Source organism: Anopheles stephensi, chromosome 3 (genome assembly GCF_013141755.1).
Source record: "Anopheles stephensi strain Indian chromosome 3, UCI_ANSTEP_V1.0, whole genome shotgun sequence".
Classification (NCBI taxonomy): Eukaryota; Metazoa; Arthropoda; class Insecta; order Diptera; family Culicidae; genus Anopheles; species Anopheles stephensi.
Window position 1 is genome coordinate 22,832,866 of NC_050203.1, and position 15,323 is coordinate 22,848,188.

At 48.6% G+C, this 15,323-nt stretch overlaps 6 protein-coding genes across 7 annotated transcripts in view; 3 read left to right on the forward strand and 3 right to left on the reverse strand.

Moving 5' to 3' along the window:
* Positions 1-36: 36 nt before the first annotated feature.
* Positions 37-742, reverse strand: LOC118512973. The gene is made up of 2 exons (XM_036058201.1): positions 522-742; positions 37-434 (listed from the first exon to the last, which is right to left on the reverse strand). The coding sequence occupies exons 1-2, from the start codon at positions 616-618 to the stop codon at positions 259-261; spliced, it is 273 nt and encodes a 90-aa protein (XP_035914094.1). The 5' UTR covers positions 619-742; the 3' UTR covers positions 37-258.
* A 1,896-nt stretch (positions 743-2,638) lies between these two features.
* On the reverse strand, positions 2,639-5,271 carry LOC118510067 (cap-specific mRNA (nucleoside-2'-O-)-methyltransferase 2). The gene is made up of 2 exons (XM_036051459.1): positions 4,542-5,271; positions 2,639-4,461 (listed from the first exon to the last, which is right to left on the reverse strand). The coding sequence occupies exons 1-2, from the start codon at positions 5,211-5,213 to the stop codon at positions 2,965-2,967; spliced, it is 2,169 nt and encodes a 722-aa protein (XP_035907352.1). The 5' UTR covers positions 5,214-5,271; the 3' UTR covers positions 2,639-2,964.
* Positions 5,272-5,807: 536 nt separating this feature from the next.
* On the forward strand, positions 5,808-7,728 carry LOC118510068 (UPF0489 protein C5orf22 homolog). The gene has a single exon (XM_036051460.1). It carries the CDS (start codon positions 6,216-6,218, stop codon positions 7,626-7,628), a length of 1,413 nt encoding a protein of 470 aa, XP_035907353.1. The 5' UTR covers positions 5,808-6,215; the 3' UTR covers positions 7,629-7,728.
* A 132-nt stretch (positions 7,729-7,860) lies between these two features.
* On the reverse strand, positions 7,861-9,129 carry LOC118510069 (protein Gemin2). Of its 2 annotated transcripts, XM_036051462.1 has the most exons (3): positions 8,803-9,105; positions 8,701-8,733; positions 7,861-8,619 (listed from the first exon to the last, which is right to left on the reverse strand). In XM_036051462.1, exons 1-3 carry the CDS (start codon positions 8,905-8,907, stop codon positions 7,981-7,983), a joined length of 777 nt encoding a protein of 258 aa, XP_035907355.1. In that variant the 5' UTR covers positions 8,908-9,105; the 3' UTR covers positions 7,861-7,980. The 2 variants fall into 2 exon arrangements, with proteins under 2 accessions (XP_035907355.1, XP_035907354.1); XM_036051461.1 differs by having other exon boundaries at positions 8,701-9,129.
* LOC118510073 (DC-STAMP domain-containing protein 2-like) lies at positions 9,121-11,463 on the forward strand. The gene is made up of 4 exons (XM_036051468.1): positions 9,121-9,791; positions 9,853-10,113; positions 10,194-10,407; positions 10,466-11,463. The coding sequence occupies exons 1-4, from the start codon at positions 9,314-9,316 to the stop codon at positions 11,442-11,444; spliced, it is 1,932 nt and encodes a 643-aa protein (XP_035907361.1). The 5' UTR covers positions 9,121-9,313; the 3' UTR covers positions 11,445-11,463.
* Positions 11,464-11,991: 528 nt separating this feature from the next.
* Positions 11,992-15,323, forward strand: part of LOC118510066 (breast cancer anti-estrogen resistance protein 1) — a 118,842-nt gene continuing 115,510 nt past the window's right edge. The window contains exon 1 of the mRNA XM_036051457.1: positions 11,992-14,368. Coding sequence (XP_035907350.1) covers positions 14,036-14,368 — 333 coding nt within the window. The 5' untranslated portion in view covers positions 11,992-14,035. The remainder of the gene's footprint in view (positions 14,369-15,323) is intronic.

Here is a 15,323-nt window from a genome sequence, read left to right on the forward strand (position 1 = left end):
TTCCTCAAACAAGAAGAAAAGTTCTAGACCACCGGATTTTCTGTGTTGTCGGGGCTATCATTTTACTATCAAGTTGCGAAAAGTCTGATGTCATTGTCTCTCGAAAAAAAACCTATCTTTTATTTCGGGAAAGGGTTGGCGCCTCTGCCGCTGGTATCAGCGCGTCTCTCTGCATATTATCTAATCTAAGGTTACAGATCTCATCAACTGTTTTGTAGTGCGTCTTCACCAGCGTTGGTTCTGCGCCACTGCGGCTGACTACACGTACGAACAGAAGCAACGACCGATCGTGCACGATCCTCGACGATAGCCACGTCCACGGCACTGGGCAGAGCAGGTGGGATTAGTGCAGGTGAGCGTCTGCACCATGGCACTCCGGGACTGCACAACACTCGGCGCGGGTAATTCATAGGACTGCAGGCGTAACTCCGAATCTATAAATCCGGGGGGGGGGAAAGAACACGAAGACGCGATAAGATAGGGATCGTCTCAATAAAGCACAACGGTAGGCTGCTACTTACGCGCTGACAGTGGGTTAGCGGATGCCATCTCAGTAAATACTAGCAGCAGCGCTAATGTCACACTGAACAGTGCAACCAACTGCATTCCGGTACGCATTATCTCGAAGTTGCTGTGTAAAACTTGGCTTGGCTCTTTTATATCTCACTACACGGTTACTGTGATGGGAAGCGAAAGGTTCCGTAGTCAAAAATTATCTTCAACAGACTGACGTCGGTCCGGGTCGAATCAAAATCATTTATATTGAGAATAGTTGTTTGTGATATTTCGCATTGCTGATATCGGGCTTCTTCCACCAGCACCACCACCCCCCTGGACCAGCGCCTGATGAAGATACTAAAGGTCGATTCGGTTGTCGATGATAAGATCGGACGACAGTGGGAAGACCATGTACGGAACCATCAGCTGCCAATCATTACGATGCTACCTACCTACGGTGTAACTGTTACAGCTCACCACTACTGGTGTTGTTTGTTTCGGTTCGACCAAGCAGAACTTCCTCTTCCGTCCCGACAATGTGGAAGGGAAGTAGAAGGGAAGGTCCTATGGGAGTATGCTTGTATCATGACCAATTTTTGGACTATTTTTTGTGTGTTGCTACAATTTTACAATGTCTTACATTCCTCCGCATTCCAGTGCGTTGTTTGTACCTTTGTAGATGAGTATTTTCATTCAAAAGAATTATGAGTCGCTGGTAGGTTCGTGTGGCTAAGTAATGTAAAACCTAGAATTAATTGTCGATTTTTTAGTTGATAGAATGGCAAAACCTGACAGCTTTCAATGGTTGGAGATGAAATCTTCGATGGCCGATTTCTGGGACACGTCAAAATTCTAGACCTAAAAAACTGTAGCTGTAACTGTACTGGTATTGCAGCAGCTTAATTAGCAGGACAGTGCCGTAGGTTCACTGAGCATAACACCGAATCATCGCGGTAGTTGATGATCAATTTTCTGGAGGATTGTTGTGAAATTCAGAAGAGGAGTGTTTTGATGCAGATAGCATGGCGAATCTTGATAAGGATGGCCGTCTTCTACTTTCTTGGCCTGCTCCTATGGAGCACGTCTTCAAGACATGACCTGTTGTCCAATCCGTTTCCAGGAAACTCTGTCCATGGATGCACTCCTCCAGCCCCGGCTGCAACCAATTTCTCTCAGGTCTGACTTCACTTGCTCCAGCCAACGAGCTCGCTGTGCACTATCCTGGTAGGGCATGAGTCCGGCATCTTTATCGCGAGCCCCAACCAGCGTATCCTTCCGGCTTGGGCAACCGTCAGGATGTGTGCATCCTAGCCCGTGGTTCATTCTCCTTCCACCCACAAGTCCTGCTCGCACACACCACCAACAATAGTTCGGAGCATCCGTCGCTCGAAAATGGCGAGTGTATTGGTGTCCTCCGCCAGCATAGTCCAGGACTCGTGGCCTTAGACGACCGGCCGTATCAGTTTGCGATATACGGAGTATTTTGTAGGAGTCTTCTGGATATCAGGAGTCAGTGGAGCCCGTAGTAGACACGATTCCCCTGAACAATGCGCCTTCGGATTTCGCTGCTTTCGTTGCTGTCTGAAGTTAAGGTAGCAAAACTCCTCTACTACCTCAAGATCGTCGCCGTCAACCAATATTCTACTTCCGAGTCGTGCTCTATCACGGTCAGAGCCTACGGCAAGCAGGTACTTTGTCTTCGTCGCATTGATCCTCAACCCACGCCAGTTGCAGCTGTCCGTCCGATGATGTTGGCATTAACTTTCGCAGACATATTTCAAAGCACGTTAAGGAACCATTCGAGCCAGCCGGAGTATCATGACTTCAAGCGACTCTTGGAAGTGGCATGTGGACTGCTGTGATGTGTACGGAAGCTTGAAGAACCCTTGGACTACAAGATATCCCTTGGCTAACGATGTCTCCTGGCCAACCCGTGTTCTTGATAGATGTCCATTAAGGTCGTCCACAGTTTCTTTTAGAATCGCGATAGCCTGAAAGATAGGAGCCTACGCCTCCAAATGATTGTCCTGTTCTTAGACGAATAAGTAAGTGTGACTGTCATCGTTTTTGTTACGTATTTTTAATAATTTATTCCACATAATTGATCATCAGAATAATATATGTTTGTGGAGACAATTGATTACTTACGAAAGTTTTTAGCAGTGTGTAATAACTTTCCAAAATTGGTTTTATTTGCAAGTGATACATTTTCGTTAAAACCTATCGATTAGTAAATGTTTAATGATCCTAATAGCTAGACAAAAGCAATACTTATCACAAATCATAGTTTTGAGGGTGCATCTAACATAGTGATTTAGTGTGACACAGTGGGTAGGTAAATGTTCTAGAAATCTTTAAGAGACTTCGTGCTATTAATTTAAGTTAGTTGTTTAACTTTGAAGTATTATCAAACGGAAGATTTTCTACTACTTTTTAATATTTTTTTTTTGAAAAAAAAAAAACTTTTCAAACAACGCTTCTCTTTATCTCTTCCAACAGCCGGGCGCAGAAGATTAAGCACAGCGCATTGTTGTAGTTGAGCATCGCGTAATGAAAACCACCGTCCAGCAGTGATGTGATGGGAACGATCGCTAGAACCGATTTAGCGGCACCGGGACGGGCATTGGACGCTTTCGTGTACGCCTTAAGCACCGCATCATGTATGCCGACCAGATTCGTAACTCCACTGTTGCGTAAATCTCGAAACGCGATACGTGTGGGCGAAAGTGCTTCCACATCCTTAAATACGTACAGCTTCAGCAGGTATAGCAAACCGACGCTTACCTGCGTTAGGGGAAGCCAATTTTCCACGATTAACTCGAGTGGATCGTTTCCTGTCGCCGGCGAATGTTCCAACGGTGAGGTGATGCAATCTTGCTGTATGAGTTGAAACAGCGTTCGAACGATCGTACGGAAGAGTTCCTTCTCGTGGTGAGCGATATTCGTGATCGAAGCGTACCCGGTGACAGCGATCGAGATGGTGTTTCCGGTAACGGTTATAGGATCGTTTGAGGCACAAGGTAACGGTCCATCATTGCTGCTACACACCGTTCGATACAGATCGATCGTATCGTTTAATAACCGCACACAGGTAATGAGTGCAAATTTGGAGCTTTTTACCCGTTCGATTGGTTTCCCGATGGCGAACGCTAGTTCGTGCTGTACGTGATGAAACCCATTCTCGGGACCACCTCTCAATGGGGTATCGTTAAGCATTGCTTCGGGTTGAAACAGTTGCCGTGTTAGGGTGAGATAATCTAACCGTTCACGGAGCGAGCGTAATCTTTCCTTCCGGTTCGCATCGGTGGTGGCCGCTAGCTGGACGCGCTCGTTAAACGTGCCACGCGATTCTTTCTGGTTGATGTTGGGACCTTCCGATACCTTCACCCCGTGCACGATACGCTCGCCGTTGCGTATGGGCGTGATGCGATAGCGGTCGAAAAACATCTCCATGATGGTTTGCTTAAATATGGTCAGTCTTTGGTCTTCGAGCGGATCGCTCGCGCGGTAGTACCGGATATTGCTTTCGATTACGTCCGTCTGCCATCGGACAAAGTGAGCGGTGCAGCTGTGCAGCTGTTCCAGAAAGCTGTCCGGTATCGTCGATTGTTCAAACAGTGCGTTCTCATCGGTCTGGAGGTGGGTGTAAATTAGCTCCAGATACTGATCGATTCCGTCCGGCTGTCGATAGTACTTGGCCACGATGTAAACTTCCGAATTGCCCGGTTTGGAGGTGCAGGGTTTGAAGACGTGCAGCTCACCGAAGCAAAGGTTTAACAGGTACAGCAAACTCACGCTCGAATGTTCGAACAGGGTGAACATTTTCAGCACAAAGTGTTGACCGGCGCTAAGCAAGCTAAGGGCCAGTACGGTTTCCGCTAGGTGTAGCTTAGCGACACGTTCTTCCTGCTCTTCCGGTACGTTAAGACAATCGATCGATCCATCCGCTGTGACGAGATGTACCTGCGATCGACGAAAACGGAATGGCAATGAAAGTTTATTTATAGCTTAATTGGGCGCGATCGTGAGAAGATTCCCCCTACCGTTGGAAAGCGCTGCCTTCGTCGTATGATGGCGTTGCGATTTTCCCGCACCATTATATCGCCCGTACCGTCTGCCCCGAAGCACCACGAGTCGAGTGTGTGCAGTATGAACCGGTCGTCCGGGATCATGTTCCCCGGACAGTTTCCTTCGTAGTAAGGATTGAGCGTGCAGGCGAACCAGTTCCATTGCGTGCGCGGTGCACAGTTCAGCCGGATGTAGTGATTTAGGCCGGTGACAAACGCACCCGGTGCCTCGCACAGATGCACACTGCCCAGCTCTCGCAGGTCGGTGTTGATGAGCTCGTACGCGGACACACACTCGTACAGTTTGGCAAAGGCTTGCGTTACAAACTCAGCCCGGATTCGGTAGCGCAGTTCGTTCAGTATCGGCAGTAGAGACGATCGTTTGCGGGTGTGCTGATGCCAGTCGCTTATTTCGAAATCGTTTAGCCGATTCTTCACCTCATTGAGATGGCGTTTCTGCTCCTGTAGCGCTGGTACAGTGTACGGCGGACTGCGGTAGAGTGTTTCTAGCGGTGGAAGTGGTGTGCCTGCCGGCGCCGTTTCAAACTGGAACTTTTTCTCGAACTGCACGCTTGCTTCGCGGACAATTTGCTCACGGAACAGCAGATCCACCTCAGGGTCGGTGCTGCGGGACGATCGGAAATCCATACTCTCGCGAACTACAACTGCAAGTATTTGGGTGATTTTGTTTGTTTTGAAATTGCGATGCGAGAGCTGTCAGTCGTCATGCAAAAGGAAAACAAATACACAGTGACGTGCAAAAAAACGGTGACACGACAGGCAGGAAGATGAAGTTGGACGATTTTCAGTGAGGATATTTAAATAGTTTATACAATTTCCAGGTAAATCATGCGGTTTTGCTTACTTTTACATGCAATAGAATGCAATTGTTCGTTTTATCATGGCAAATTTCCTATAAAAAATATAATATTTTGAGGAAATTGAAAGTACGCAGAATCCTAAACCATGTGATGTAAACAAACAACTGACTGAAGTGGATATGGGTGCGTGAATTTAGGGGTGTCGAACACATTCCGGACTAGGCACATTGTAAACATTTCTTATTTAAAGGTTATTGAGGATTTGATAAATTATTCGGGATCGATTTTACGATCTAAATTTGATAAAAATCAATCTACTGCCAGTGTTTGCATCCCATCCGAGTTTTAGCTCTTTTTCGTGATATTATGTAGCCCTATTCATCGCATTCGACACCACTGCACCCAGTGCGGTTTGTTGGTAGTTGAGAGCGTATTTTGAGAAGGGTGTCGTAATGAACCGTCATCGTGCATAGGGCCCCACGAAAAGAAGCATCGCAAGTTGGACCAATTCCAGCGCACTAGTTCTGTGGTATTTTTGGGTATTCTGGCCACAGAACGCCCTCCAGGCAGGATCTATCCAACCGCTGGATAATACAGACAGGACGCCCAGGTAGGCACGACGCGGTTGTCCACGGGTCCACGGAACGCGCCAAGATTTGAGCCGTAGGCTAATGAGTGAAAATTGATTGGTGCGCCAGGAGCACTAATAGTGGGTCTCCTCCCCCCTTGTGTATGTATGTCTGCCTGCTAGTGCTCGTCAGTGGTATACATACGGTGTGCCAGAACAAGCAGAGTGTGTTTATCCGCGACGTCTTGATCCGAACACGGAATGGAGACCACTGCAAGTGATTCCACCGAACGGCGGAAGTCAGACACGGAGTGTGAAGGGACGACAGCGGCGGCGGAGGGTGAAGAAACACAAACAAAAAGCTCCGCTGACACCAAACGCCAAACACCAACCACCCAGCCCGAGGTGGTGGAACCCGATGACAAAGCGCAACAGTGCGTGGATGAACCGACGACGACGACGACGACGACGGAATCGAACAACGGCCAACCGTCTTCCTCGGTTGAACGGGCAGCAGCACCAGCAACATCTTCCACTTCCAAAGCACCGCCGAAAAGCAGATCGTTCGCAAAAATACCGATCTTCGTGGTGGAAGATCATCACGAAGTGCTCACGTTCCTTTATCGGTGTTTCGGCTCGAGGCATTTACCGCTGCACGGCAACCGGATCGTGCATTTCGACTCCCATCCGGACATGTGCATCCCGAAGCATATGCCCGCGGACTATGTGTTCCACAAGGACGCGCTGCTCGACAGTATCAGCATCGAGAACTGGCTGATGCCGACCGTGTTCGCCGGGCACGTGGAGCGCATCGTTTGGATTAAACCGCCGTGGTCGGACCAGATCCCGAAGGGCAAGTTTGAGTTTCACGTCGGTGAGTTCGAGGGTTCGATACGGACCGATTCGACGCTGGAGTATTTCGTGTCGGAAGGTTGCTACCAGCCGGAGGAAAGGTTGGAAAATCGGAGACGATTGCGGTTGGAGGTTTGCTCGGTCGGCGAGTACACGGTAGCGGAGGATACGGATCTGGCCAAGGGCTACATACTGGACATCGATCTGGACTACTTCAGCACACACAATCCCTTCCTGAAGATCTACGACCGGGTGCAGCTGTACGAGAAGCTGAAGGAAATATTCGTTTCGCCCGAGCTGGCCGACGACGCGGAGAACGATCTCGAGAAGCTGCAGCGTGTGGCGCGCGATCGGGAGGAGAAGCTCGAGTTCTTGGAGTCGATCTTCCTGTACCTGGAGGAGGTGGGCAATCTGAAGCATTTCTTGGTGGATTATCAGCAGGAAATCAGTGAGGAGTATACCGGGCTGCTGGAGAAGGTATCGACGCTGGTGCGAACGTTGAAGCGCGAGTACAAGGAGGAGGAGATTGATTGGTCGATGATTTACGATGCGGGCTGCACGTGTGACGTGACCGATCTGCCGCACCACGAATCGAGCCGGGAGGAGATCGAAACGATGGTGGGCCAGCTCGAACGCTTCCTGGAGAAGCTTCCGTGTCCGCCGCTCGTCATAACGGTGTCCCGATCGAGCGAGGACGACTACACACCGGCCACGCAGGTGGAAATGATACAGGAGATGGTGCTGGCGGCGCTTACAAAGTGCCTCCGGGCGGAACTAGATACCCCCATACTTCACTATAAGGATCAGCAATTTACCTTGTAAGGACAATAAACCAACCAACCAACCAAACGACACACGAACACACCGCCCCGCATATACACACACCAATGTCCTCCCTATCCTTCTTTAAGTTAACAACGAAGCTTTTCCGAGTGGGTGTTTTAATTTTTCCGGCTTTGTCTTGATGACTTCAATTGCTCGCTTCCAATTCCACCCTCCTGCTGTTTTGTGATAATTTTCACGGAAGATGTAAATAACTGTAGCAACATTTGAATGAGTTGTTGAGTACAAATCCCTTTTCGTTTCAGGAAGGTTCGCTAAGTATTCGATTTATGTATAGAAATAGAAGTGTAATAAAAACGATCACGATCATCCTCCTCGGCCCAAAATCTCCTCAGGCAATGTTGTCGCCCAAATCGCACTGATTAAAGTGTTTCGAAATAATGCTAATCAATAGATTGAGCGGCAGCACCTTCGCTTCATCCTCCTGCTTCAGTTCGTTGCGCAGCGCGATACACGTTTTGGCGATGTCCCGCAGCACGCTGTGTATATACGGTTCGAGCGGTTTTATCAGACAGGCCAGTATCGCATAAATCCACTGCGGTATCCAATCACGCCGGTAGCCATCGCCACGGTGCAGCTCTTCCTTGCTCGTAACGGACGGTGTCAGTGCGGCCGCGACGTCGCACAGTTCCGGATCGGATGGTTCGTCCTGCTGTTGCGAGGCGACCGACGAAGCTTGATCCGAATCCTGCAACCATTCGTGCAAATACTCGAGCAAAATTTCCAAATTCCGTTGCGGGATGCTGAGCAGTATGCTCACGTAGGGCAGATTGTTGGCACAGTACTCGTGCAGATGCTTCCGATCTTCAAAGTTCAGAAATACGTGCGTGCGCTGCAAATTTTCCTTGTACTGTGCGCTACCGCGGTACGAGGTGATCGTGTCCCGAAGCTCGGCAAACTTTTGATTCTGCATCGTTTCCCATTCGCGGGTCGGTATAAGCGCACGGTGGGCGACGTTTTTCACCTCGTCCTGGAAAGGAGGGGGGGTTAGACGGACAGTTTTGCTTGTTTTAGCGTGTGTCCACAAAATTTTATTGCGCAACGCATTTACCGTTGGAAGGGCAGCCAGTCCGGAGAGGGTTTTCTGTTGATGAAGGGATTGTGGTTTTTCAGCACAAACTACCACCGGACATTTGCCGCGTTCGTACATCACCTTTTGCAAATACTGTTCGCCGGTTTCCGGCGTTAGATCTGGATTGAAGTTCGCATCCGGCGGCTCAACGGCCAGTGCGGGCTTCTGTATCATATCCACCTCCATACTGGCGCTGGGGCTCGGTTTTGCTCGCTCTGTTCACTGTGGGCGTGTGTTGAAAAGCAGCAGCGGCAGAAAAACTTTTTAATTTAATTGCATTGCTTTACGGGTCTAGCGAGAATTGTTAGCTAAAACGGCGAGTTTGCGTCGATGATGGCAAACAAAACTTGAAGAATGCTGAGGGTTTGTTGTTTTCATGTGAGCTCTTCATCTTTGTATGAGTGTGACAGGTGTCACGTGTTTATCACGCTGACTTGAAAGGTTGAGAGAAGCACGCTCGAAGTACGTCTGCCACAACATCGTTCGTGTGTGTGTGGTTCGTCCTTGCAACGGTGTTTATCACGCATTTCGTGGGGTATTTTTTATATCGCCTGGTGGCCATGTGACCAGTTCCGGTTCCGATCGTACGCAAATGTCCGGAAGAATTATAGAAATCATTGGCCTTGCTGCTATACAAACGGTGATTGTGAATGTGTTGCTGCTGGGTCAGTTTTCGTTCCAGCCTACTTTGCACTGGATGTTGCTTGGAATTTCGTTCGTATCCGCTCTGGTGCTCCTAACACGAAGTAAAGGTGCCCGGTGTGTAACGATGCTGTTAGTGCCACAGTTTCTAAGTAAACGGGGCCGAGCAGCACTGATCGGATACATCTTTCTGCTCACTGTAACTGGACCGACGGCCAACACGATGCACAACGTGGAGGTGCTAGGTAGCACGCTTAGCTGCACCCAGGAACAGCTAAAGGTAGCCATCCGGGACACGATCAGTGCACTGAAGGTCCCGTTTCTGGCGATGAAAAAGATAATCGATGAGCTGCTCGAAACAGTCGAACGATCGTTTATGAAGGTGCAAGGCACGCTAATGGAAATGCTAAAGCTGGTGAAAAGGATACGTAAGTGGAGGATCACATCCGGTTCCCGGACCAGCATACTAATTACCTTCCTTTTGTTCAGTTCACTCCATGAAGAAAGCGTACGACTGGCTGCGGGACATCGTGTCCGTGTGCAATGATAAGCTGGGCACACCTTCCGAACGTTGCCTGCAAGCGCTGGATCAAACAATCGATGGTTGTAAAGAGGAAATGGGCGCCATGGACTTCCTGTGCGAAGTGACACAGGTCGGCAAAACGATCTGCTACGGTGCAAAGATGGTGGATTATTTTTGTGAGCTTATCGACTTCATAAGCGACGCAGTTATAGAAGAAATTGAGCAAGGTAAATTAAGGAAAACCGATTGCTTGTTTTTGATTATACATCACACATACCTGCTATTGGTCTTCTTCACCGTACGAAAGGCATTCAAAAGCTGATGCAAAGCTTGGAAGAACTGTTCCGGGTGAAGGTGGAGTACGATCATACGTTTGATTTCTCATCCAATGCTTCAAAAACGTTGGCGGAAGTGAGTGCCGAAATAAGGCAGGAAATTGCGGATCGAACCCAACCATTAAGAAGGACATTTAACATTCTGGGACTGATTACTAGTGGCTTTTTCGTGTGCATAGTGTTGAGGTTAGTTTGATCTTTGCTTGTATTTGTGATTCTTGTCGTTGTTTTATCGTCCCTATAGAGCTATCCGTTATTGGAAACGTTATTTGAAAAAGGATAGCTTCGATAACAGTTTCCTAACCGCGGATTTCTATACGATCGAGAATCGAAGATTGAAGCTTAATCTAGAAACCATATTTCCATTAACCCGCAAAGAAAGCCATCGCTATGTTCCCCTAACATCGCTTCATCTCACCTGGAAGGAACGGTTTCGAATAGCGAAATCGATGACCTTCCTGGTTATCTCTTCCGTGCAAATATGTGGCCAATTAGCGGCCGATTACGCACTCTACTGGCTACTTACGCTGATCAAACATTTTATGCACGAAGGATCGAATAATCCTGCAGGGAATTCATCCCGTGCAGTAACTCCACTATCAGTGGGAGTAAGTGGTGAAGGCATTCTAGCAGACACGTTGCGTGATATCGTCCGGTCGTTCGATCCTATCGTAAACGGGACGGCGATTGATCCTTCCCAATGTATTCCGGATGCAGCACAGCCACAGTTTGGACGGTATGGCGAGATCACCGCTTTATTGGTGCTTTGTTGGTGTTTTGCATTTATTGAACCGTACGGATTACGCGTTAGACAGATAGTTATGCGACGATACTATCCCGCAAGGGCACGTGCGCGAGCCCTGTGGCTTTATGGCGATATTTTGCTGAAGAGAGAAAGTTTACTAAAGATCCTGAGGAACCACATCACGGGAGCAAGGGATCGCGGGCAAAGTGCAGGAGTGCATTGGTTGGATGTTGTTCGAGCGAAGACTAATCGTTACTGGATCTGTCGAATGGCGCTAGGCCAGGGTGGAACCGTACGGTGTATGCTGTGTGGTGATGTGTTAAACGAGAGAGCAGATCTGCTGGTGAGGTGCCCCCGTTCAGAATGTCCCGGAATTTACTGTCAGGATTGTTTGTTCGAGACTGGTAACAATTGTTCGCTTTGTTTGGATGTTCTAATGTCCGGAGCTAGAGGATCGGATGAAATATATCTGGAATAGTGGTAAAGTTTCGATAGTGCTATTGCAGTTGTTCGAGGCCTTTTAATGTCGTCTTAAGGTTTTCAGGTCTCAATATTTTTTTCTTCTTTTCGCGCGAATATCTGACTGATTTGCCCAAGCGATCAGTTGCTCTATTGGCTGGTCCACAGAATGATTGTGTCCTCCGATTATCGGATTGTCTAAAACGTGCTAGTAATCACGGTTGTAAAGAGTTGTGGTTCTACGATGCAGAACTGAAGAACAGTAACGATTTTGATCTGGATTATTTTCACTATATGGGCGGATAATTGGGCCTACGTTGTGGAAGAATGAAGAGATCATGGCCACTGTTTCACTTATCAGTTTTTGATGGATTTGGGAGAATCACTAGGACATTTGGTCACTAGGACAAACTCAGGTTTAATGATTACGTAAGTGTAGATTGCTACCTGCCCGCGCTGCCTATATGAGGTAGACTGCTACCAAGTGTAAAACCAAAGTAGCCGTTGGCTTGTCCGTCACTTGCATCAGGTATAAAAGCAGAGTATTCTGCTACGCAGGTTGAGTTTTAGTAAAGCGCTTGCCGCGAACGATTCGTGTTTTTTTTTTTAATTCATGAGGAACGGTCTGGTGGCCACATTGCTTAACGGTTGCTGTGTTGTGTTTAAAGAAGCTAACCCAAGTTTGCACCAAGGAAGTTAAAAAGAAATTTAAAAACTTCAAGGATACTATATCAGTATATGGTGTTCACTCGAAAGCCCGATTCTTGCGCACCCCGAAAGTTTTCCCATGAAGTGATGCTGCGAAAACAACGGCAACACGCACCAGAACTACGAAATGAATCTTACTCGCTTCAACGTTCATCCCGACCATCGTCGATGAACGTCACGTTTTGCCGGTACCTGTATTTTCCCGGCACACGAAGTCGAATTCCCGGTGCTCAGAACGAATGAAGCTGATTGCGTATTCCGCAGCCGGCATACACACAGGACCTTGGGGGCCTCAACCACCCTCAACCCTCCTTCTACCCAAACCACCTGTATGCGCCAACGCCAATGTCAGACTCGGTACAAACACTGAGTACTGACGTCATCAGCTCCGTTGTCGTGTGTTGGGCAGCATTTTCCAGACATTCAGGAGAGTGGGAGCTATACGTACCCCGGGCGCAGAAGTTTTCCGCTTTTCATCTCGTTCGCCGAAACAAATGAATGAAAATGAATCTCCTTCCAGTGGCGTACCGGCAGGAGCACACTCCGAACGAAATTACCCGAATGCCTGTGTACTAGCGCCAGACGACACACGACGACGACCTGCGAGAACCGGTAATCAACCGAGAGAGATGCCGACCTACTCTACTGCGCCGCATCTGCTCCGTAAGGATAACGCCAACACACACAGGCTCTTTGTTGTATCTCGTGCCATCGAGCACTCCTCTCGGGTGCGGGAATACTACTACTGCCCACGGTGCCAGCCAGCCAGCCCACCCAACGGAGACAAATGCAACCGTTTTTGCGGTGCTAAACTGTAGGACCAGTGTGGTGTAATTCGTTTAGTTTGCCATTCACCGATTGTTCCGATTGTTGGGCGCGGGTATTGCTGATGCGGTGGGGTTGCGTGCCAGACGGAGATTCGCAATTGTTTTGCATGGTGGGCCGTTGTGCTTAGTTGCCCTAGGCGGCAGGCACATCTCCGCAAAGATAACACAACGCATCTGAGGTGCCAGAGTTTCAGTGCGCGTGTGAACACTCCCAAGCGCGGGTGTAGCGGCCATTACCTGGTGACTGTTTGTGATTTTTCATCCGTTCCGGAACCTGACTCCGGTCTGAGTTTCATCAGTGCCCTTTTGTTGCAGGTGGTACCAACCAAAACGAATAGCATCTCCCAATAAGGCTGCCGCCATCCCGAAAACCCGAACGACGCCGTACGCTCGTATCGGAGTTCCGAGTTCCTGTCCTCGGTAAAAGCGTGAAAACTGTGTGCCGTGGCAGTAGGTTTAGTACGTTGCTCGGTCTGGCGCACCGGAGTCTGGCAGAGCAGTGTTCCGATCCAGTGTACAGTGTGTGTGTGTGTGTGTGCTTTCCCGAGTTTTGTCCTTCTCATCCCTTGTCTCTCGGTGTTGAGCAAGGCTAGAACCGGAGACCCGGGTGGAGTTCTATGGGTGTGTGTATGGGCGCGCAATTTTCACGGTCTTCTCTCACAGTTCGTCGGGCGTGTGTGTATCGATAGTTTGCGTCGAGGCGTATATCAGTTTCCCATCTCGGGCAGGTGCAATTGATTTGGCCGCCGTTAAGATAGGACAATAGGTGCCTCAGGGCTTGCTGGTGGTGCGGTTGGTTGGTTTTGGAGGTTAGAATTTTAATGGCCCTTTCTGTAGCAGTCGCGTACGGCGTTGCGTTTGCGTGTGCCGGGCGTACGTTTTAGTGTGGTGCGAGAGGTGCGCGCGGGACACGTTTTACGGGGTTTCGCTGTTGTTCTCCATCGATCGTGTGCGAATTTACTCAATTATGTAATCATCTGTTGAACGGAGCGAATTTCGAAACCTAGAACTCATTCTCGGGACGTGGGTCACATTTACATTAGCAAGCGATACTACGATTCGCTAGTCCCTCGCGATGGACCATCCGGCGACCGGTAGTGTGTTTCCGGTGCGTCCTTCATTGGACCACTTACTAGCGATGGGTGAGGATGACGAGGATGAGGAGGAAGAGGGCTGCGAAGAAGTGAACGAATTGAAGGAGAAGCCTGCTCTGATACTTCCAACAAACGTTGCCAAGGGTTGCGTAGCAACGGATCATGGTGCACCTGTGCTGGAAAGTGAGGAACAGATAGAAACTGGAGAATCGCCTACTGTGGAGGATGACGATGAGGATGATGGGGCTTCGGAGTTAACGGAATTGCAACAACTGCCCGACACGCAACAGCCTGCCGGTACGGCCAAGGAACAGGTAAGTGGAAACTACCATTACTACATATTAATGTGTGGGATTTATTTTCTTGAAAGCTACTTCAGCTTACGAGCTGAGTTCTGATTGATTCTCTCCCCTTTTTTGAGGACGAAAATAAGGAACCATTTTTGTTGTTGTTGGGGATATGAACTTGCGAATGTGCCAATTCCGGGGTTCGCTCCCAAATGCAACAGTTAAAAGCCCTCATCTCTTTTGAGATATCCTCCATCCTTTTAAAACAAGGATGCCTCTTATAATCTAGAATTCTGGTTCCGTTTTACGCTATTCAACGCAAAAAAAAAAAAATCGATCTCCGAACACACTCCGAGAACTTCGAAAGGGTTTTGGAGGCTGTTTGGTGCGAAACCGTTTCGAGACTACCTAAAACGGTCGGTCCCCTTTGCGAAGTGCACGACTGCCATATTGCGGCTAAAAGTAAAGTGTGCGTACTAAAGGCAGTAGTAGTTTGGGTGCTGGAAAGCTGGCAGGCATGGGAGAAGGTTACCTTTTTTATTTCCTTCGTCCGGCGCAAGTTTCTGCTTCTGCCGGTATATAGCGGAAAGTTAGTTCCGTCAGCTTTTTGGAATCGAGCGTCAGGTCTCTGAATTAAGTATGAGGAGCTTGGCGTGGGATTATCAAGCATCTTCCCTCCTGCTTTCGGATGGACAGGTTTTAGTGGTAGATCTGTCTTTCTCTCTCTTTCTCTCTTGGGACACCGTGGGGAAAAAGCATTAAAGTTATATCGAGAGGACTGGGTCGGGCAAGTAACCTACAGCATATTTCGTGAGCTTTAAGAGAGGTGGCTCGGTTAGCTTCACCGGTTACACACCGGGGGAATCTCGATAACTTCCGCTCCGTGTTTCGGTCTTTTTGTGAAAGTGTAGTGTGCACGGAAGTAGCTGTTATGTGTTTGCGTACGTAGTGGTAGTATAGTACGGTTTCATCCTCCTCGGTA